Source organism: Pagrus pagrus, assembly GCF_965226575.1.
Source record: "Pagrus pagrus genome assembly, chromosome: 22".
In the NCBI taxonomy this organism is placed as follows: Eukaryota; Metazoa; Chordata; class Actinopteri; order Spariformes; family Sparidae; genus Pagrus; species Pagrus pagrus.
Window position 1 is genome coordinate 7,450,468 of NC_140204.1, and position 23,717 is coordinate 7,474,184.

The following is a 23,717-nucleotide window of genomic DNA, read 5'->3' on the forward strand; positions in this document are numbered from 1 at the left end:
AGTGAGGTCACCGCTTTACTCTTCTCAAGTATTTCATAATGCTTATTCAGAGCCGACCAAAGGCTTTTTGGGGCCCTAAGCAGAAACTGATTTGGGCCCCCCCCCCCCTTGCTTCCAGTTAAACTCACCACCCACCTCAGCAATGTTGTCCATGCTCCATGTTTGTCCAGGTTACTGTAGCCTCCGTGGAACCACTGCAGACGTTAAAGGTGCACTATGTAGTTTTGGGGAAGACATTTTAATCAGAAGAGAAAGATCTTCATTGACTGATTTTTTTTTTAAATAAACAAACTATCTTTGTTTTCACGACTGAATAAACAGAATAAACAAACTCACCTTAAAGCACAACACAGTTTCATACTGTTTTACTTCATAATAATTCCTAATTATGAGTTTAAAAAAGTCGTGATTGTAAAATAAATCGAAATGATGATATAAAAGTTGTAATGTCACATAATTATGATTTTCTATCATGTAAGTTCGACTTTTTAACTCATAAATATGACTTTTTATCAAATAATTATCACTTTTTTCTCAGTATTTTGACTTAATATCTCATAATTATGACTTTTTGTTAAATCAAGGCTAAGATTTCATCTTTTTTTTTCTTTATCTGGCAGAAATGGGCTTCCATAACTAAAGAACCACTCCTAAATATTAAAGGTACATTATGTCGTTTTGGGGAAGACAAGAGAAAGATCCTCACTGACTGATTTTTTAACTAAATAAACACCACTCTTTGTTTTCACGACTGAATAAACTGAACAAACAAACTGATCTTAAAGGACGACACAATTTTCACACGGTTTGTTTATACGTGGCGGACCCTGCCGCCTTTCTAGCTTCAAACAACAACACTTTCCTCTGAGAGCAGCTTGTTTTTATTCACTCGTGGAAAGTTACCTCATCAATATTTAAAAAATCCAAAAATTCTGAGTTTTAAATTTTAAAAATCCAAAAACTACATAGTGCCCCTTTGACATCAGAGTGCCTGCAGTACCGCGGTCCACCTGGAGGAGGGCGCTGTTGCTCTCTGTTTGTACGAGTGCTCGTTGAGAACATGGTGGTGGATCAGCAGCCAGTCAAGACAGCAGGATAACAACACAGCAGAGATCATCATTTTAACAACTGGGAGGTTTTTTTTTTAAAGAGGCTATACATTTTTGCAACGATTGTGATTAACCTCCGAGTCTTCTGGCAGATCAACAGACAAGAGAGAAGCAGATCCGGATTTTTACCACTGTGACTGAAAAGACCTGAGGTGGAGCTTTTGCTGGAATCGACTTGCCTCCTAGCTAGCCGGCTAACGTGCAGCGTTAGTGTTTGAATTTGCACGAAAACGGGACATATCGAGGTGGAATTTGCACGGACTGCCACTATCCCGACCACTTTAACACCCAGCTATCCGCACACGGTCGAAGTCATGCTTGCCCCTCCGTCTTGCAGCCATAGCAGGTTAGCTAGCCGCCGCTAAAGGACCGACTCGTTGGCGCAGCCGGGGCCGAACTCGCGGCGCATTCGATCGGCCCGAGGACCAACGCGATGCCGCGGATCGAAAGCGGCCTTCCCGTAGAGCTAACTTCAGGAAGCTAACGCTAGCTGGATACAGCAGGCCGCTTTCAGGTGGTCGTTCACTCACATCCCACAGCCAGCTCATTACACAAGTCACAGCACGAAGTAGAGAAGAAACTTTCACTCTTGCACGGCGCTTTCATTTTCATAAGCCCGGCGGCAGAGTTAGCTAATGCCGGCTAATCTGCTAATTAGCTAGCTAGTTCGTTAGCCAGAAATGCAACGCCAACGTAGCGTTCGGGTTGCTTGTTGTTTACAGTGTGCTAGCATATACATATCTTCCAGTTACAGACACTTTGAAAACGTGTTAGACTGCTGTGCTATTTAGCTTCCCCTCCCCATAATCAAACCGAGGTACGTCAGTTAGCATTAGCTAGCCCCATAACACATCAGCAGAGATAATATCGCTAACACAATCACACAGGGCACTCATGCTTTATTTCCTAACATAACCTATGCAACGAGGCAGTCTTTAGGCTGTATGGGATTATTAAAGTTGGCACAGCAGCCCAGAGCCACCCATGTAAACAAGTCTGTCTGCGTTGTAAGCTCGTCGTAAGCTATTTCATTGCAGGGTGCCACCAGATATCATCCCAGATCATGCTGTTGTGTCACCTGGACTTCAGGTATGCTTGGTGAATCAACACATCTTCCAGGAATTAGCTTTACAAAGACACTGGCAGGCACGGGAGTTGTTGACCTCCTGCAGCAGAGCGAGACATATCAGCCATTCATTCATGATTGATGACCTTTGAGGAAGCAGACTGTCCTTTATTCACTTGCCACTACAGCTGAACCCACATCAAGCCACTAACAGCCTTTTATATCTTAGCTTTTTTGTTTTTAACCACTAATGCAACACAGCGGAAACGCAGACTGAGGACTTTGTTTTTTAAGCTCAGCCGCTACCCAAACTGGAACCACTGGAGGTTGGATGGGAACATGAGGAGCACTCTGTCTGATCTGAACCAGCTTCCAAGTAGCTCCAAGATCTGATCAAAGCACAACACAGAGCCCCCATTGTGCGGACCGAAGACTGACGAGGAAAGAGACGATGGGGATGATGATAAAAGAGGCCCAGTGACAGCGTTGATCCCGCACCAGGAAGCAGAGGAGTGCCACACGGCTGCAGACATGAGTCTCCGCCAACCCACCTCCACGCTGGACAGGTACGAGCCTCGCACGCCGCTGCAAGCCAGACAGATTTCAATTTCTGTGGTTGAGGATGCACGCCTCAGAAATGTAGCGCTCCCAGGTCATCCAGAGGTGGCTTTGATTGGCTGAGGTCCAGTCTGGCCACTGGAAATACCTGTCAGACGGGCTGTTTACTGGGAGAGGAAGGGAAATACTGTATGCATGACATATCAAGCTTTAAACAAAAGACTTTACAGTCACGTTTAGACTGTTCGTTCTTAATGGATGGCAAAAATGCTCACACTTAATAAATGTAGTTGAGAGGAAGTATAAGGAAAAAAGATAAAGATTACACACCCCGCCACAGAGGGTGGCAGCATCCTCCTCTAGAGTCCATCAATTAATTCAGACAAGAAGAAGGATGCTGCGTTCACGTGCTCCTCCTGAGTTGGGAAGTCTGTCTTCTGACTTTGATGTGTCGGCAGATAATGATGTTCGTCCGATGTCTTGGCACATCCCTAATTTTGAATGTCTGTTTGTTGTTGGATCATCTCCTCCAGCTGTTTGTATCTCTGCCACTGCTAAAACTTGATGTTCATCCCGTTTGTCGTCATCACGTAGCCGCACACTGTGTTTCTGTGGTCATCTGTGTAGATGCATCTGTGTCTTGATCACGTTGTCTTTCCTGTTTCTCCCGCTGTCAACCCTCTTTTTCTCCTTGTGCACGTGTCCACTACTGTGTCTATGTGTGTCATGTGACAGCAGGGCGGCCAATAAGAAAAACGCCCACCTGTTCAGGTAGGACAGCTGTCCTGTGAGGGCTCATGTCAGGGTTTGGGGTTAATTACGCCTGCAGATTGTAGACTGTAGCTGCGGCAGCACTTTTCAGGACGCAACAGGCACTCAGTAGCAGTATTTTCAAACACATAAAAGGCATTTCAGTCGCTCAAATTGGATTGTAGCTCATTTGTTTGCACCATTTAATATCCCTGGCATGTAAATCATATTCGAACACTGAATTTTATAGCTACATTGATGGAGAAACTCTCATTATAGCACCACCTAATCATGTCCGTATTGACAGGCATTATGATGCTGATTTGGTGGGTAAGATTGATTCAACCCCAGTAGGTCATTTTATATTCAGTACTGACTCCACCTACCACCACCTACTCCGAATAAATCAGTCCATTCAAATAGTTTTGGTTCAATAAATTAAGATTTGGCAAGACTGGCTGCAGGGACACATCCAATGATCCTTCTCACGATCAATGAATTCCTCCGTAATTCTGTTATGTACTCGCTCAAAAATATGCTCATGCTCATCACAATATCCCAGAGCCCAAAGTGACGTCTTTAGATCGCCTCTTTTGTCCAACTAACAGTCCAAAACCCTCAAACTCTTCATTTACTGTCATACATGTCAAAGAACTGCAGCAAATTGTCACAGTCATGAAGCTTGAACCAACTAATGTTTGCTTGAAAAACAACTAAAACGAGTAATCGGTTGTTAAAGTAGCTGGCGACTAATTTTTCTTTTGATCGCCTTATTGTTGCAGTGTTTATTAATGTGCACTGTCCCCGTTAAATTAAATGAAATTAACCAACCACAAATGAAAATTGAAATAACGTTTGTTTCTCAGAATCTAAAGTTAAAGGGGTTTTATGTAGTTTGGAGAAAGAAACTCAGAAAGGTAATATTTCCAGTAATGATTATGAAACTTAAATAAACTAAATAAGCCTTCCTGAAGGGAAAGTAAGGCCCGCAGAACCCTGTTTAAAGCTAGAAAGGTGGCAGGGTCCGCCACATATAAACAAAGTACAACAGTATTACATTTTGTTGTTCAGTAAGGTCATTCTGTTTTGATTAGTTCATCCAGTCATGAAAACAAAGACAGTTTGTTTATGTAGTTTGTTTAGGCGTAAAATAAATCAGTCTCTGAAGATCTTTCTCTTCTGATTTCTTCCCAAAAGCTACGTACTGCACCTTTAAATCTTTGTTTTGTTTGTGTTGTCTGACCAAAATTTCTAAACCCAAAGAGTAGTTAATATTATGAGGAGCAAATCCTCATATTCAAGAAGTTCTTCTTCTTAAGTACTTCGTACTTCTTAAGCTTCTTTCTTTTTACAAGAAAGTGTGTAATTTATTGTTTTTATCAGTTTTCTTGATTCACTCAGCCTCTGACTGACTCATTGTTTCAGCACTAACTTGGTCTACAGTCAGTGTTTTTCCAGCTCTTAATAAATCCTAACTAATCTATCTTAATGGGTTAATAAGTTTCACTTTTTTGCTTTCAGTTGTCCCTTTAAGCCAACAAGTCACTGGACCTCTGGAATAATACCAAATCACATCAGTGTTTATTCTGTGTGCATGCGTCACAAACCCTTAAATAAATATCTTCCTGGAAGTGAAGGCTGCTCTCACTGTTTACAATCTGTACGAGTATAAAGGGCGCGGGAGTGATTTGAACCCGTGGTCAGTTTCTCTGTGTCCTCTCACATCAGGGTTGGTCTTCATTCTGAAATTCTTCTTCTCTTTTCTCTTTCCCCCCTTTTCCCTCTTTATCTGCCTCTTCCTTCTTTTCTGTCATGCTTCGCTTTCAGCCCCTTTGCTGCTTGGTGAGTTTTCCCGTCGACTGCTTCCTCTCATGCATTTAAACCTTCCCTCCTTCTCTTTGGCCTGCTCCATCAATCTTTATCCATCTCGACGATCTTCAACGATTCTCCCTCTTTTCATTTATTCCCTCCAGATCTCCCTTTTCCCAGTCCAATCATCCCTCACAGAGCGTCTTCTGAAGTGTCTTTCCATGCCAAACTTTTCTTTCTCCCGTCTTCTCAAACCCAGGCTCAGCAGTCTGACCATCGGGGACTCGGAGCGCAAATCCTCTGCCACCCAGCAGAGGGAGCCAACGGCTGACATCCCTGCTGAGAGTACCGGTAATCACAACATCCCAAGCTGGATAATGTTTTTTTTTATCATTGAATATCCCAGCCTTTACATCCCTCTGTCCTCATCTCCCAGGAGGTCCTGGTCTTGTCCAGAGATGTGTGGTCGTGCAGAAGGACCAGCTCGGTTTCGGCTTCACAGTGTGTGGAGAGAGAGTCAAGCTAGTGCAGAACGTCCGACCAGGTGAGACGCGTGGACACAGCTGACATTTTATCCTTTTTTAGACAAAGAGGTGTTAAAAAAGTAACGAGAAAGTTACAAGATCAATTGTTTGAACTTGAATAAATACGTTGACTCACACTTTAAGATGCCGGTCTTCATTTTAACAGGCGGTGCAGCGGTGAAAGCCGGGGTCCAGGAAGGGGACCGAATCATTAAGGTTTTTACGACTTTCTGTCACACTGAATCTGAGAGTTATTGCTCGATTCCTGTTTTTAACGTGGCTTTTCCGTCTTTCTGTCCCTCAGGTGAACGGCTCGCTGGTGTCCTCCATGTCCCATCAGGAGGTGGTAAAGCTCATCAAATGTGAGTTGGAAATAACAGTTGTTCTGTGTAGTTTCTGTAAAAACTGCCTGTTTTATGTGTCTTTTCTTTTCTTCATGTTTAACTGTTTCCATTTTTTAATCGTCTCTCAGCTGGAACCTACGTAGCCCTGACACTACAAGGACCGCCACCTTCAACTGCTGCCTTGCCCTTAGAGCCCCTCCCCACTGACCTCTCGCCCAATCAAAGAACGTCTCTGGGTGGGGAGGCTCCACCGCCACCACCTCCACCCTTGCCCTCTGGACTGAGCAGCACCCCTTCCCAAAGAATCACAGGACCCAAACCACTACAGGTGAATGACATTATACTAAGGATTAATATAGCTGAGTGGACAGAAACAGATGAAGTAATATAAAGATTGTCATATTTATTTACAATATTTGTCGTAAACGTGTGTTTTAGGACCCAGAAGTACAGAAACATGCCACTCAGATACTCAGGAAAATGCTGGAGCAGGAAGAAGCTGAGCTGCAGGTACACTCGCATATAAAACAAATACCGGAAACTGAAATCTTGCACACTTCCTCCTGTATATGCAAAGATCCCTTGGTTCAGCATGCAGCATCCGTTTGGTTAATCGCAATGCAGTTTGTCGCTAAAATCTTGCTGTTGACAACCAGACGTGACCGATTCAATTCACAGGAATTGATGGAGGAGCAGCTGAAGAACCCGTCGCCGTCACTGGAGGAGCGGATTGAAAGTGCCAAGAGGAGAGCTCACCAAGTCAGGGTCAAGATCCAGCAAGATCTGGTGAGAAGACGAAACATTAATCTGGAGCCCTGTCGGGGCCCGCTTGTGACTTGAATCTCAATTAATCCGCTTTAATGATGACATTCATAATTTGCTTTTGAAGCCGGTGCTGAAAATGACCGTTTGCCTTTTTCCTGCTTCTCCAGGAGGGAACGCGATCAGAGTCTGTCACGAGCTACGTCATAGCAGGAGAAGGTTTGTATCTCTTTATACTTTACGCCACTTCTATTACATCTGTCAGTGCTGCAATGATTCACATTTGATTTAAAGGTGCACTATGTAACTTTTTGAGCGACTGTTGAACCCTTTGTTCTAATGTACATTAACAAAAATGTAAACACATGGCTTTTAAAGTGCATCTAAAACTCTCGTTAGCTTGTGGGAACTAACATTCCTTGTGTCAAGAGCGCTGTCTGTTTATAGGCCTGTTTTTAAAAAAAATTTGCATAGTGCACCTTTAATGTTAAGCATGCACAATTACTGATTTAATTAAGACTCCTTATCAGCCAAAAATACACAGAAATTAGTCAAATAAAGGAAGATGTCATCATTTGTTGTGTTAGATCAGACTGTACCCCTCGCAATCCGACATACAGCAAGACTCATAAGTCGCTGGCCCAAGTTAATGTAGCCTGTTAAGTTTTAAAGCCATATACACACACAATGTATTATAAGTTGTGGTGTCAATGGTGTTATAATTGGTGTAAATCTCCTCTGTGCTCCTGCAGGTCGACTGTCGATGGACTCAAGCGAAGGAGACATGGAGGTAGGCTGCACCATCTTGTGTTTCCATGAGATCGTCTGTGTGTGTTTGTGTATGAGACGATCCCACTCATCCCGTCCCCCTCGTCCTCCCTCCCTCCCACTCCTCCTCCCTTCCTCCTCCTCCTCCTCCTTCCCCAGGCCTTTGAGAGTCCCCACTCCTCCCCCTCATCCTCCTTCAGGACCCCCCAACACCGACGGCAGAACTCCGACACACACACCCTGTCTGACTTGGTGAGATGGACACATTCACTTGCTTTCACACTGGTGTAAACACAGTATCGTCACGAGTGCCCTTCTGCTGAGGTTGTACTGAAAATACAGAAACTCGCTAGTTGCAAAGACGAGGTCTGAATCACCCGCTGCGTACTTGTGGTGTTGATTCATTCACTTCTTTGCCGTGTACAGTAGCTGGTCTTTCCTCTTCATCTGCTCCTCTCTGTTTCCGTCATGCATCGCTGTGTCTTCATAGCTGTTTAAAATGTACGAGACAAGCTGAGAGACTGAAGACAATCTATCACCACAACCTTTCATTTTTCAAGTCATCCGACTCATGTTTGGATCCGCTGTCATGAACCTCCACTGTGTGTCCTTGTGCTTTCATTTCTTGAAATCTGCGTGTGTTTGTGTGTCTGTGTTCAAAGAGCGGAAAGGCCCAGATCATCGGCCCCGAGGAAGAGGATGAAGAAAATGACGGCTATGCATTTAACGAGGTGAGACCAGCCTTTCATGTGGATCCAGCAGACGCTCGTTGATCTCTCCGGCGATACAAGTATTCACATTTTCTCCGTCTTTCTCTCAGATGGACGGTCCGTTCCAGGACATCGAGTTGTTGAAGTCACGGCCGGCACACATGGCCGTGTTCATGAGATACGTGTTCACCCAGCTTCTAGACCCAAACCCTCTGGTCAGTCATTACGTCATGTGTTTTTTAGTACATTTTAACAAATGTCCTTTAAGTCTCTGAAGCTACGTTACCATTGAAATTTTGTGCACATTTTAATAGACTTTTCAGAAAAATTTAAAGAAGTTGTCCATGTTGTGGGTTTGCTTGCTACTAATCACAGTTACATCTGTCTTCAACAGCTGTTTTACCTGACGGTGGAGGCCTACCTGGGCTCTAGTCCTAAAGACGCCCGAGCACTTGCACCTCAGATCTGCTCCCATTTCCTGGACCCAGATGCTGTAAGTACCAGCGTGCCTTAAAGATTTTATACTTTCTTTTGTTTATCTTTTATATACCAGTGCTGGAAGCACTTGCACTTGGCATCACGGACGTTAAATGATAACCACTTTACTGTATACCATGTGACATACAAAAAATGTAAATATTTCTGCTCCCTGCATCTGTTGTTATTACTGTAACGTTACAGAATTAGTGTCTGAAACATAAAAACAACGCTGTTTCTTTTTTCCCTTGTAGCCTCTGAAAATCAAAGTGCGAGAGGAGTATCTCACTGATATAGGTAAGACAACTAAAAGCTAGTTGAGTTGTGGGCTTGCTCAATTTATTTGTATCTTCAATCAAAGATTTGTAAGGTCTTCGTTCACACGTAACTCACTTTAATAGCCGTATTCCTACATATGGTTCAACCCTACCTCTGCATGGGACCACATGTATACTGCATACCTGCAATACTGGAATAAGAAAAACATGTTTTGTCCTAAAAATCTGAAAATTTGGTTAAAATTCAGCTTAAAAAAAATAATAAAAAGCATTAAATTAAAGTGTCTAATACCTGTAGATACCTGACATAATGTTGTGTCCATCTTCCCTTCAGAAAATCGACTTCATGCTCAGGAGGACATCAGAGGACCTCTGTCTGAGCTGCAGCAGCAGGTGCTGCCGGACATCCAGGACCAGATACAGGACTACAGGTACATTACCTAAGATTTCTTTGGCCTCTTAGAGCTTGTGTAACTGCTCTGTTTAGGTAGAATATTGACCACAAAGGCACAAGAGTTTTGACAGAATTGCTGTATTCACAATAACGTGTTAACATGTGTTTCATAGGAACAAGCAGATGATGGGTCTTGGCTCTCTGTTTGGAGAAGGAGACCTGCAGCAGCTGGATGGAGACCCGGTGAAGGAGAGACAGGTGGTGGACAGACAGGTCACCGCCCTCTGGGAAATACTGTGAGTGTGTGCCTTCCTCAGATAAAGCTGTTGCATCATGTTTTTCCTGTCACTCAAATCTGTAAAATTGCAACAAACAACATGACGAAATGATGTCAAATTAGACAAGATCAGGCTGTGTCTCTTCTATTACATGTTTTATTTCCAAATCAAGTAAAATCACATACATTGGTTCGCTTCAACATGTGGCACCGCTCCTGAAACGAATATAAACACACCCACACTAACACTGCAGGACCAGGTTTGCCTGGCAACCCGGTCAGATGTTCAGGGCCCAATAAAATAGTTATTACAAAGCAACAGAAGGAGCTCATAACAAAGGTCATTACCACAGCGGCAAAACCTAGAAACCACATGACATTTACTCCTTTGACTTTATACACACACGGGCTGATTCCCGTCACATGACTGTCGCACTACAGTCTGTTTATACACTGGACGCTGCGCTGGATATCTCTTTGAAAGCCTGCTGTTTCTTGTGGAGAGAGTTAACCGCCTTTTTATGTCTCTCCTTGTGTTCCCGCTGCAGATCAAAGCACGAAGAGGACAGAAGGTAAAAGAAGCGACTCGTCTGCTCCGTCGGAGGGAAATATAATTTAACAGCAGCATGTCTGAGAGATTTAATGCTTCCTCAACACCTTTCTTTGTTTGTTGTCTCCCTCCACCATGTTTGTCCTCCCTCTCCCTCAGCTCTCCTCTGGCGTCTGCTGTGCTCCTCTACCTGCGTCATTCTGGCATCAAGCTGAGAGACTCCAAGGTGTTCCCCGGTCTGAGCACAGAGAAGGACAAGTGGCTCGCTTTCTTAAAGACGAAAAAGGTAAGAGCGGCAACCGCCCTCGTGTTGTTTTTCCTGTTGAAGGGGACGATGTAACAACAATGTATTAAGAAAAAAAGGACTGGATGGAAGTCACGGTTCATGCATTGATTATATGACTTCCTGGCTCCTCTCTCCACAGCTGACCGGTACCAAGAAAGAGAAAGATGGAGAGGATAAAAAGAGAAATCCCATCCTGAAGTACATCGGCAAACCCCGGAACACATCCCAGTCCAGTAAATACAAACACACGCATTCATACGTAGAGTTTGTTGAGGTTTGTCGAGCGCTGACAGCATCGGTACACTGGCACACCACATTGGAAGCACGCTAACACGCACACACGTGACACTGTCACTCGTTGTGTGTGTCAGACGATATTGATTTCTTTCTGCCCTCTGTTTGCCCTTTTATTGTTTTACAGGTTTATTAATTGATTTATGGATTTTTTCATTGTGTCCCGTTGTTCTGATTTCATTGTTTCTGTTTGGTTCATTTTGGTTTTGTAGCATTCCATGTCCCGTTGTCACCCACCGAAGGTATTTATTTTTATATCATTGCACTTCTTTGCTTTTATTCTTTGGTTAAATTTTGCTTATTATAAGTTATTCTTCATAGATTGAGTGTAGTTTGAAGACATCAGCCCTTCCTGCTGATTGTGTTGTGTGTCTGTGCTGTTTTATCATACTGTGTAATCGTCTGTGTGTGCAGTCCGTCCCGGCAGTGTGAGGAACATCATTCAGCAGTTTGAGAATAACACAGACACCGTGGGAGAGGAGGGAGGAGAGGCTGCCGACGCCCAGAGGCTCTCCTCCAGCAGCCTGGGAGAGGACAGCATGGACAGGTACCCCTGAAGTCTAACTGGAGTATAAACTCAACACCAGCTTATAGGAACTATTTCACGCTTAATGATTTCATAAAATGTTTTTCTGTCGTGCAGCCCTACGGTCTCAGTGCGTCTGGCACGTAGCGAGTCGTTGAAGGCTCAGGGAGAAGGGCGTCGGCGGGGTGTCGTCTCGGGGACGGAGTCCGTCCCTCGCTCTCGTAGCGACGTGGACATGGAGGACTGCGGGGAGGAGAGGGAGGGGCCGGGCCTCAGGCCGCTGCAGCACAGCGCCTCGTCGTCCGCCTCCAGCAGCTCTGCACGGTAAAGATGAGATGATACTTGGATACAGACTACTTCAAATTAATCTTCATTTCAATTATTCAGCATTGATTAATAAAAATCCCCTGAGCAGTCATTTATTATATATCTTTTTATTTTTTAACCACAAGTCTCTGAACAAATGAGCTTCAAGGACTCAAACCTCTCCCCTTTTAATGAGAGCTTTACATCCCAAACAACCCGGACCTCATGCCATCTCTCTCTCCACTCTCTCTCACACTCAGGTCTCTAGAGAACCCTACACCCCCATACACCCCTCGGTCTAGACGCAGGTGAGTTTCCGTGTCACCCCCCTAGACGATTGATGACCAGTTTAACTAATTGTCTGGCAGGAACTATAAATAAAGACGCTTCTTTCCCACATGCAAAACTGAAGGTTTGGTGTACAAGAAAGAAAGATATTTTTTATAATAGCCACGACTGTGCTCAAAATTGTTTATTTTATCCATATAATACGTATGTTTTCTGCCACGACCTGTCCATCCCCCTATCTATCCCCGTCGGTCAATCTACCTGTGTCTGTGTGTGCGTGTGACCCTGCAGGAGTGTCGACTCACCATTGGCGCTGCTGCCGGACACCGCGGCGCTGGAGGAGGAGGTGTGCGACGGTCAGAACTGGCAGGACACGGTTCCTCCTCAGCTCCTCGCCACACTCAGTCCGAGGGAGGTGGACAGACAGGCCGTCATATACGGTAGGAGTCAATAACTAGTGTCCGTTGTTAATAATAGATCACAGGCATCTCGTGGTCGTTCACCGATGTGTAATTATCTGCGTTTGCTTCCCTGTCATCAGAGCTGTTCACCACCGAGGCGTCTCACCTGCGGACCTTGAGGGTCCTGGACCAGGTCTTTTTCCAGAAGATGAGGTCTGTGCTGAACTCTGATGAGCTGGCCTGCATCTTCCCAAACCTGCCCCAGGTCTATGAACTCCACGGTCAGTCTGCGTGCTCCTTCTTTCTTTGTGTGCTCCTTCTTTGTGTGTGTCAGGGTTTTTATATGCAGGTCTTTACACCTATTTTCAAATCAAACATGAAACTATGAAGCATGGAGAGACACTACAGGTGACTAGGATAACATTTTTATCTCATAGATATCACCATGACACTTTTTTCAGATTTTGTTTTGTATTGGAATAAGCAAATGAAAAAAACTGACCAGTGTATGAAAAAAGATGTTTTTACCTGTAGTGTCTCCCCTTAAAAATGGGAAATTGAAGAAGCTTCATGTCCACGCTCTGTGCTTCTTCTGTCTCTGTTTCTGTGTGCACATTAAAGTGAGTTGTACTTTGAGTCAACATGTGTTCAGGCCTGTATTCTGCCAGGTAAATAATAATTAGTGAAGCAAATACCAGGTGAAGGTCATAACTGTTGAATGCAATCTCAGTCTGAGTCAATATGTGCTCTAGGCTTTAATTTAGAACATGGAAGTATATGGTGTTAAATATTTGCCACAATAAAATAGCAAAGTGTTTTGTTTTGTACCGTATGATTAGCTGGTAGTGGTACCGTTTGAAATAAATTGTATTAGTCACTCTTCATGTTGCTCCTGCGTCGCTTCTTTGCAGCGAGTCTGTGCGAGGCGATGAAGAAGCGAAGAGAAACTCCCATCGTTCAGGACATCGGGGATGTCATGCTGGCCAGGGTGAGTGAGATAATCACCGACATCATTTTATCTCCATTTTCATCATCTGATTTCTGCTGTAATGTGAGAAGCGTTTGCTGAATTTAGTGCGTTAACAGTGGCGTGCGTTTCTTAGTTTGAAGATGCAGCCGGAGACGAGTTTCAGGAACAAGCGTCCCAGCTGTGCAGCCAGCAGTCTCAGGCCCTGGAGCTCATCAAGAACAAGCAGCGTAAAGACCCTCGCTTCGCTCACATCATCCAGGTACACTCACACACACTAGCACACACACTTGTAGATGTATACATACGTGTGGCTGTTGTGTGCTTATTTGTGTGACATTTGTTCAGGAGTGTGAAGCTAGTCCTCACTGTCGGAGGCTGCAGCTCAAAGACCTGCTGGTGTCAGAGATGCAGAGACTCACCAAGTACCCGCTGCTGCTGGACAACATCATGAAACACACAGAGGGTGAGGAGTAGCATAGATGGCATGAACACGAGAAAATGTGCCTAAAAAAGAAGCAATTTTTAAGATATCCTTGGTTTTTTTTTTCTCGTTTAGCCCATGCATCAGACCTCCCCTCACTCCAGCGCGCCCAGGCGTGCTGCCGAGGCATACTGCAGGCCGTCAACGAAGTCGTCAGGGAAACAGAACACCGGCAACGCCTCAGCCAATACCAACGCAGGCTGGACGCCGCCCCTCAATTCAAGGTGGTCAAATACTTTCTTCTGGTTGACCTGGTCCTTCCTCGTTCACTTTGCTCATATTGTAATGAAAGCTACAGAACCATGTCCAACAGAAGCTTTTCCTCCTTTCTGACTTTCCTTCTCTCGCACAGAATCTGGACTTCTCCACTAAGAGAATGATTCATGAAGGTCCTCTCACGTGGAAAGTCAACAAAGATAAGCAGATAGGTCAGTACCTCTTTGAGGACACTTCAGATTTATTATAGTTTTATGTTTTTCTTTAGTTTTTCAATTTAGAGAATTAAAAAAAAGCTAGGTGCAGCATCCAAGTCTTCAACCTTTCATAAATGTGGGTGTGATTTTATCTTTATCTTTGAGTGTCTTTAAAAGTCTAGTTCTTAATTTTTTCACACCTAGTTTTCGGTTTAAGTTAACTATCAGTACTTTATATAATGATTCTGGGACATCTACTGTGCCATCAGTTTGGTTTCATGCTCCTTTAAATCACACCTCTCTGTTTCCCTCCATCAGAGATTCAAGCGCTGCTGCTGTCGGACTGCCTGGTCCTTCTGCAGAGGGGCCCGGATGACCGGCTGCAGCTCAGATATCCATCCCGCTGGCTGGGTGGAGGCGGCGGAGGAGGCGGAGACAGCAAGACCTCCTTCAGCCCTCTGGTGAAGCTGGACTCGCTGCTTGTCCGCTCAGTAGCTACAGGTAATACTGTGGTAACCTTTCATAAAGCAGATTTTAAAACTCCGCTTTTTTTTGTGGTGCTAATCTTGTGATTTCACTGCAGACAACAAAGCCCTCTACATCATCAGCACCACAGAGAGGCAGATCTACGAGCTGGTGGCCGGGTCGTCATCAGAGAAAAACACGTAAGCCCTTTTCTACAACTGAGACAGTATTAGATGAAGATAAAGGACATTTTTGGTTTAGGTGCCTGGAATGAAATTTCTGCTTTTCAAACAGTTGACTGTTGATTTTTTGTTTCACAGCTGGAAAGATTTACTTGAAAAGACCATCTCATCGTCAGGCGGCTCATCACCCCTGATCAATCACGGATCCATTCCTATATCGTTAGTAAATCTTCTGTCTATAAATAACAGAATGATGGAATTTGTTAACGTCTAAGACATGTTACGTATTATTCTATTACATGTCTTTTCATTTGCTTCTTCTTTTAAAACATTTATATTCATCACCTTGCATATACTTAATGTGTGTTGTGTATGTATTTTTTGCAGTTCACCTAGTCTACGCAGTGCGTCTCCAGTGTCAACTGGCAGTAATACGTATGCAGGTAAAAACCATTATAATGACCAGAATCTACTAATTTAACAATACTCTATTTTGTTTCACAAATATTTGACAGTCTCGCTGGCTGTAGCAAAACAAAGGCTTTGATTATTATTATTATTATTATTATTTTTACCTTTCAACTGTTTGAAATCTTCCAGACAACTCCTTGACGGAGCAGTCGGACTCCATGGAGACTCATTCCTCCAACGACGACATTGTGCTCTCAGCCAGCTCTCCTTCGGACCAATCAGAAAGAAAAGCAGCCGGTGTGGCAGAGGCCGCTTTACAAGACGGTGAGAAGGAACCACAAAGTGTTCGATGTTATACTTGTGGTAACACTTTAGATCAAGGAACATACATTAACCATTAACTAGCTGCTTACTAGCCGTAGCATATTGGAGACATGCAGGCTTGCCCTTCACAAGCAGCCTGGTGGCAAATGCCGCCATGCCATATTTTGATCTCAGTGTAAGTATATAAGTAGCTTTTTAGTAAGCAGCCTAATCTTTTTTCATTTTGTTGTTTTCATGCCTCCGCAGTTGAAACACTGAGGCAGCTCATATTGCGGGATTTGGAAGAGGACGGTTGGAGCCACGATTCAGACGACACGCCCACTAACGAGACGGCCAACGAGAAGAGCTCCTTCACAGAAAGACAACGGCCGGAGTCTCTGGAGACGGTCCTCAACTTCAGCACCGACGAATGGGAGGCAGAGCCTGTGGAGGTCCCGCCACCTGAAGCTGAGCAGCCCAGCGTCCAGGTCGTGAGGAAAGGTAACGGATCAGATCAAGAAAAGCTTTTAAATAGCCATCTTTGACTCTTCAGCAGGGCTGGCTGATCACTCTGAGGTCATGCAATTCTCCGATGCAAATTTGAAAGTTACCAAGCATGAAGTTGTTTCCCTGGAGGTGAATATTTAGTGTTGATTGGTTGAACTCGGAGTGAATTCAGCTCACTGTGCTTTCTGTTTTTGGATTAAATCTGGGTGTCTTTGATGGCTGCCTTTCTTTGCATGTTTTTCTACACTCTGTGATCCATTATTTTGTTTTCTGAGACTTTTTCTCTCCTTCTTTTGTCTGCTTGCTTCTCACAACACGACGACACTGATCCACTCGCTCCAATATCAACATCTTTCCTCACTCTTTATCACTCCTTTTTCATTCACGTACAAAACACTTCTTTCTCTATCACACGTCTATCTTCTGTGCATAGCTGTGGTTGCGGGTCCTTCTTCTTCTTCCTCTGTCCCTGACGACATCACTGATGATGTCACCCTCCCCTCCGACCAATCATCCAAGCCGAGAGGCGAGGCCACTGAGCAGGGTAATAAAGATAATAGATAAAGAATATCATCTATAATTAGATTTGTTGTTGTTAGTTTTACTCACCGGCACACTTTCTGTTTGTCATCACATTTCTGCACTCCAGGGAACACTTTCTACTTAGTAATGCCTACAGAGCAGGGAGAGAGCGTCACAGACGACCCCAACGACCCTCCCACCCCCACCGCCAGCCACTTCCCTCAGCCTCTGGAGGAAGTGATGTCAACACAGACGAAGCCGGACGAGGACACGCTGGCCTGCGGGCCTGAGCCCGACCAATCAGAGGCTATGCAACTGGAACAAGAAGAAGAAACGGGCCAGTCGCGGGCTGGGAACCAGAGCCATGTGATCAAAAATGTGGACGAGATTTTCCACACAATCGAGGGGTTGATGAGCAAGTTGCGGCAGCTGAAGGTGAGTTTGTGTTCAGGTGGCACCATGTCCATGAACGCAACCACGTTTATACACCCGCTCAGGTGTTTTATTTACTATTTTATCTGTCTTTGTCTTCACTTTTCATCAGTTTCCTTGATTTGTTGTATTTAGGTTTTTTTTCTGTCAATGTATATTAAAAAAAATGAAAAATACTTTGTGAACAGGGGTGGGAACCCAAAAACAGCTGCAACCTTAGCTATTCAACTGCTTAGTTATTTAGGTTCCCCTCACACAAATGTAATAAACAAATGCATTAATGCCTATTGTAGAAAGTAGTTATTCATTAGGGCGGCTGTAGCTCAGGAGGGAGCTTGGCTCCCCCGGTTGCGTGTCGACGTATCCTTGAGCACAATGCTGAACCCCAAATTGCTCCTGATGAGCAGTTGGCACCTTGCATTGCCGCTCTGCTCATCAGCGTATGAATGTTTGTGTGAATGGTTGAATGTGACAAGTGTTGTAAAGCTCTTTGAGCGGTCACTGGACTGGAAAAGTGCTATAGAAATGCAAGTCCTTTTACCATTTACCATTACTATTTCCATGATAGATGTGGTCTTCCATAGAAATGAGCCCTATCCCAACAACAGGCAACAAAGTGATCCACGGGGCCAAACATTTCTAAACAGTGGGATATTCTCGTATTTTTAACCCACACAGTATACAAAAGCTTGTTGCCTGTTGAAGATTTTTCACCTCTCAGCAGCTGGCATAATTATGTTGATGTCTCTTCGTGCCTTTGCAGGAAATAGAGCAGGCCCATCACAAGCTTTTGAATACCCTCAGAGAGCCGTCTGTCAATCAGGAGTCAGAGGACCGACAGTGTCCCTCAGCAACCGTCTCCAGAACACCATCTCTGGATCGCGGCTCAGGAGACGGTAAGGTGGAACCTAATTTGCTTTTTAAAAATGTATAAAGCAGTAGCTGATACTGCAGTTTTATATTATTTTCTAAGCTAAATAATATCTTTGTTTTCTTAAACCAAACCAGGCAAAGAGGGCAGTCCAGCAGAGCCCAAGATTCAGTCGACAGGATTCTGAGCGGATTTACTTGCAGTCACTCAATCTTCATTCAGACGCACCCACATGAACCCACTGTCAGACTCGGGCACCGCAGCCCCGCCTCCCCTCGTCCCTGCATGCACAGGCCAGAGGAACAGAGCCCAGGAAGGACCATGGACGTTTTTTTTTTTAATGTTGTGCCGGACAGACTCAACAGGATTTCTGAAGTCAGCACAAGCTCTGACTTCTACTGGAGCACGAGGGAGTCGAGGGCGGAGCGAGGAAAAAAGGTATGAAGGAACAAAAAGGCAGAAGAAGACTGGTCGTCTGACGAAGAGAAAGGAAAAGTTGGAAGAATGGAAAGTGTAAAACAAATGTTGGATATTTGTGAAGGAAAATGAGTTGTATGTCTTGACTTGAAAGAGCTGGTTGAAGGAACGGAGCAGAAAAGTGTTGAAATGTTAATTTAAGGAAAAACCCGAGGGACCCATCACCCCTGCACTTTACCCACAATGCATCCATCTGTCATGTACGTCCTCTACAGTGGACGGATCAGGGACTGGAGATGCCACTGGCCTCCGGGGGTACCCTCCCCCCTACATATGTTGCTTTACACTGAGTTCACCTGCCACCACGGCCGAAGGACTGTGTCTATATAATTCAGGTTATTTGCACTGGGTAAGGAAACCAATATCACACACACACACACACACACACACACACACACACACACACACACACACACACACACACATCATTTAACCGTTTCATATCAGAGACACTACAGTTATTGTCATGTTGCAGCGACACTGACATACTCACATTCATCTTTAAGCCTTCTGTTAAGCTACACGATTGCTGCTTGGAAGCATCGGTGCAACATTTTGATCACTGCGTGGTTCATGTTCATTTTTAAGTTCTGGAAACACTACTGCGCTGTTTACTACTGAAATGCTGGCAGGTTTTTATTTTCGGCGCTGCTTCAGAGGCGTACAGGGATCTCAGCGATTTCAAAGCTCAGTGGATTCACACAGCTGTTCTGACCATGTGAAGTTGTTTAGGGTGACATTTGGGAGAATTTTGGTGGGGGGGTTGTGGTTGAAGACGGGCAACATTGACGACGAGCGAGTGGAAACAGAACAAATACAGATTCAAACTAAAACTTGAATTTTCACCGAAGACCTGTTTGTCATTCAGTCGAGCCGCTGCCAAATATCACCGCTGACATTGCCTGTCTACACTTTAGGGTTTGACTGTGCGTCCTTTAGCCCCTCTCTCCGGTGTGTCATGCGTGTAAATACCACGGTAAATACTGTGAACCAGCAAAGTATCCCTTCTCCCATCACAACGGTCATACCATGCAAAGTGTTTATATCCATGTAGCCCATATCCAAAGCCATTTAAAGAATTGTGCTCTTTACCAAGTAGCTTTCCAGAGAGAGACACAAACCCCCTCCTTGCACAGAACAACTTATATTTACTGGGGAAAGCTTTGTAAAATGTAATTTTCCAAACTCAAGTTTACGCACATGGTCCAAGTCAAAATGATAACTGCTATATGCAACTGGTCTGTGATCGCAGCACAGTTGGAAGAAGGAAAAATTAATTTAAAGGAATGGTTTGACTTATGGGAAATGCGCTTATTTGCAGAGATCGATACTACTTTCATGTTTGTACTGTAAATACAAAGCTATCCCCAGCAGCTTCTTAGCTTAACTTAGCATAAAGACTGGAAACAGGGAGAATCAGTTAGCCTGGCTCTGTCTTACACCATTTGTACAACAAAATTATTGTGCATATGAAGGGTTTTTAAGTGCACGTAAACCCTCTAAAAACAGGGAAGTGACTTCTTTCCTATTGACAGTAGACAAGTTTACCTGTCTGTTTTTTTTCTGGTGTGTCACATTCAAGGTCATGAACAAGCTAGAAAACAGGGAACAGTGGAAAGAAGCATCAAATACCTCATCAGACTGCATCCAGAAGACTTTAAAACTTATTCAGAGTTAGTCACACGTTTTCCCCGCAGCTGATGATGGAAGTAGCAAACAAGTGATCCATCTCACTTTTCATATCTCAGAGATTTGCACAAGCGCTGTACTGATTGGGCAGCCAGCAGGGATCTAGTACTGGCATGAAGACCAGAGTCAAAGTTACAATAGTTTATTTTTAAGATCTTTCACTTGAGTTTCTCTTTCAGACTTGAGGTTGACATAAGTTGTTATTCTGTATGCAGATGATACCTAACTTTATATCACCAATTCCTGTAACTCTCTTGCTGAAGTTCTTTAAAGGTGCACTATGTAATTTTGAGGAAAATTTTTTCAATCAGAAGAGAAATTGTCATTGACATAAATTATTTTATGCCCAAACAAACTAAATAAACAAACTCTTGGTATTCATGACTGAATAAACAAACTGACCTTAAAGGACAACACAGTTTCATACTGTTTTACTTTGTCTATATTCGGCGGACCCTTCCACTGTTCTGGGGACCTTATTTTCCTCTGAGAACAGCTTGTAAAAAATCTGAGTTTGTGTTATTACCCCATTAATATTGGAAACATTGAAATTCAGAGTTTGAATTTCTTCTTCACAACTATATAGTGCTCCTTTAACACCGATTAAACAGTGTCCGTAACATCAGGACATGTCACAGCATAATGCCACAAAACGGGCGAAGGCGAATGTTAGCACATCAAGTCATGTTTCAACACTGCTGATTGTAGCTGGAGCTGTGAATGAATGCTGATTGTACCCTTTCCCATTGAAGACAAAAGCCTGATGTTAGTGGGTGGGGGGGTTTCAGTGTAAAAGGGATCTAAAGATTAAATAATACACCTACCAGTGACTCTAAATTCACCAGTTAAGACATTATACCTTCTTAGTTTCTCATAAAAAACCACAATGTATTGTTGGTATTAAACAAATGAGATATATTGTGTTAATCAGCTTCAGAAGGGCTGTTAGGCAGATATTGATAGCTGTTTCCCCGTTTCAAGTCTTTATGTAAAGCTAAGCTAAGCAGCGGCTCGTTCCAGCTACGTACTAAACATGACAGCAGTACCGATCTACTCATCTAACACTGTAAGAATGCACATAAGTTTGTTTTCTGAAATGTGGAACTATTCCTTTAACTATTTTTGGATCATATGTAGAAGTAATTAAATATTTTGTACGCCTTGGTTGAGGCACGTGTAACCAGCAAAGACTGACACTAAAGCCAAGTGCTTGTCTTATTTTTCTCAAGCTCCATCTGTCCTGAACTAATTCTAACACAGATGACCGAAAATGTAAACTGTAACGAGGAAAGAGCTTCTCCTTGTACCAGTTTAATTGTATTTTTTCTCTTCCGTTCTCATATCAAGCTGGGCAGAATCACACTGGACTGAATTTTATTTGAGCTGGTTTCAAATACTAACTAGGAGCGCTTTAGTGAGCTACCCAGCCTCTTTACCAGCTTCAAAACTGACAAAAACACTACCACATTGAACCAAACCAAGAGCCAATTTACAATCTACCAGCCACTGATTCCACAATGAAAACGATATTTCACTGCCTGGTGGAAGCTTTTCACTCTTTAGCCAAAAACACACGGGAGATGCGTCGATGAGACGTGCAACTTGGCTGTTGGATATGAACAAAAAAATGAATTGCAGCTTAAAATGAGAGCTAGTTTTAGCAGCTGTATGAGCTTGAGTACTTTGTGCTAAAATGTAAAAATGTTCTACCAAAGTGAAATATCTCTTCAGTACGGAAGCTCTGAGAGGCAAAGAGGCAAGTGGAAAAAACAAAATTCTGATGATCCAGTTTCTAAGTCTGATCTACACTGTTTTATCTCTGTTTATGACTTGAGAACAAGGTTTTGCAAGAATAGTTTTTCTGCTTTTCATTTTATTTCTTTCCATCTGTGAAAATTAGTGGGAAAAAGTTTATGCAGGAATCATTTTTCTAAGTTACTTTTTTCCAGCTGTGATTGGGAAGTAGAGAAAAAATTGTCAGTATCATTTTGGCCAAAAGAGGCTGAAGCGCACACTTTGGTTAGGGTAAGAATGTCGGTGTAAGCCAATCAGAGGCAGAGTTGGGGGATCCGTGAAAACGTAGTGGGCGCACTTCATCCTCTTGTGGCCAAAACAAGTATGACAACAACAAACACAAATGTAAAAAGAGAGAGAAAAAAATGTTATCCTGGTAAACAAACACTAATTTCAACTTCCAAAACTTCTCTTCTTTTGTCTGTTTACACGGATGAAAAAGTAAAATTAATGAAGTCATAAATCACACTAAAAGGAGGGGGAAAAAATGTGATCAGACTAAATCTTGTGAATTTGTTTTTCCTTATTTGCCCCTCAGAGCCTCCGTTCTTCAGAGGTGTTGAAGGGAACAACTCTGATTTTTAAGCATCTCAGACTAGCTCGTGTTTTTCCATGAAAATACAAAAAAAGATTCCTTAGTTTGAACACTGAACATCTGAGCTGGTTGAATCAGAATCTCTTCTTCTCCTCGACAAAAATCTCTTTCCATGCATCTCCTCTTCTTTCCTCTAACTCCAGCATTTTTCATCTCCAATTTCTACCTCTACACTTCAGTTTCTTTATATCTTCCATGATTACTTTTTTCATACTATCTTGTACATTGACGTCAGCGTTGTGGCCCTAACCGGCTATAGAAAAAAACATACAAAAAAAGCTGTAACTGATTCCTTTTAAAAAAAAAAGAAAAAAAAATTGTTGCACAAACTTCCCTGCACGGTGCAAACTACTGTATGCATAAACACGTCTTTAACTATCATCTCATTGTCTTTTTATTTTGTGTCTTTTTTTTTTTTTAAAGAAAAAAAAAGAAATTTTGTTCACTCATGTAATATAGAAATCAGACCCACTTGTTTTATATATGTTAATTTTTTTTCTGTAAAGCCTTAGTCCTCGTATTTGATTTTATTTTTGTAGATATGATTAAAAAAAAAGGATGTATAAATTATTTTCTTCTCCCTTGTTTTTAAAATTGGTGAGATTGTTTAGCTGCACAGAAGGAAAAAAAACGAGCTCATGTCTCAGATTCATGTGTTTTGTGAGATTAAAAAGAAACTGGATAAAGAAAATGCATGATGTGGATTCTGAGTGTTTGATCTTTGACTTTAATTGTCACCATTTGTTGTTGTTTCAAACAAAAATTAAGCATTTTAGAGATATACAACATGTCTGAGTTGAGCAATTTGAAAGGAATTGCTCAGAAATGAACGGCAACATGTTTTCAGATGGCGCTAAACGATGATGAGGAGGGTCAGAGTAGAACAAACTATTGATCAGTATATTACAACTTGTGTTAAAAGAGGGAAAAACATTCAAATAGCACCATATCAGCTAAGACTGAGTATTGGAGTCAAAGAAAAGGGAAAATATGGGTTTAATACTGTTTCATGCTCAGTGAAGCTCACTGTCGAGCACAGTTACCACAGCAAGAATGTGACCGGAAATGAAGTATCATTGGCTTCAAAATAAAAGCACAGAGTTTGTAAAGGAATAAGTGAAAAACTAG

General features: G+C 43.0%; 1 protein-coding gene across 8 annotated transcripts; it reads left to right on the plus strand.

Moving 5' to 3' along the window:
• The first annotated feature begins 991 nt into the window (after window positions 1-991).
• arhgef11 (Rho guanine nucleotide exchange factor (GEF) 11) lies at window positions 992-23,284 on the plus strand. Of its 8 annotated transcripts, XM_084344644.1 has the most exons (42): window positions 992-2,741; window positions 5,311-5,325; window positions 5,552-5,643; window positions 5,729-5,836; window positions 5,983-6,032; window positions 6,121-6,178; window positions 6,289-6,488; window positions 6,599-6,670; window positions 6,839-6,946; window positions 7,093-7,141; window positions 7,675-7,712; window positions 7,850-7,942; window positions 8,353-8,421; window positions 8,511-8,615; window positions 8,795-8,893; window positions 9,132-9,174; window positions 9,490-9,586; window positions 9,723-9,845; window positions 10,375-10,398; window positions 10,536-10,662; window positions 10,802-10,895; window positions 11,169-11,198; window positions 11,371-11,503; window positions 11,600-11,806; window positions 12,049-12,096; window positions 12,368-12,516; window positions 12,618-12,758; window positions 13,389-13,465; window positions 13,581-13,706; window positions 13,793-13,910; window positions 14,004-14,152; window positions 14,281-14,356; window positions 14,660-14,842; window positions 14,925-15,006; window positions 15,127-15,207; window positions 15,376-15,431; window positions 15,589-15,723; window positions 15,970-16,203; window positions 16,643-16,753; window positions 16,859-17,166; window positions 17,927-18,059; window positions 18,172-23,284. In XM_084344644.1, exons 1-42 carry the CDS (start codon window positions 2,707-2,709, stop codon window positions 18,219-18,221), a joined length of 4,326 nt encoding a protein of 1,441 aa, XP_084200770.1. In that variant the 5' UTR covers window positions 992-2,706; the 3' UTR covers window positions 18,222-23,284. The 8 variants fall into 8 exon arrangements, with proteins under 8 accessions (XP_084200770.1, XP_084200775.1, XP_084200773.1 ...); XM_084344649.1 differs by lacking the exon at window positions 16,643-16,753; XM_084344647.1 differs by lacking the exon at window positions 12,049-12,096.
• Window positions 23,285-23,717: the final 433 nt, after the last annotated feature.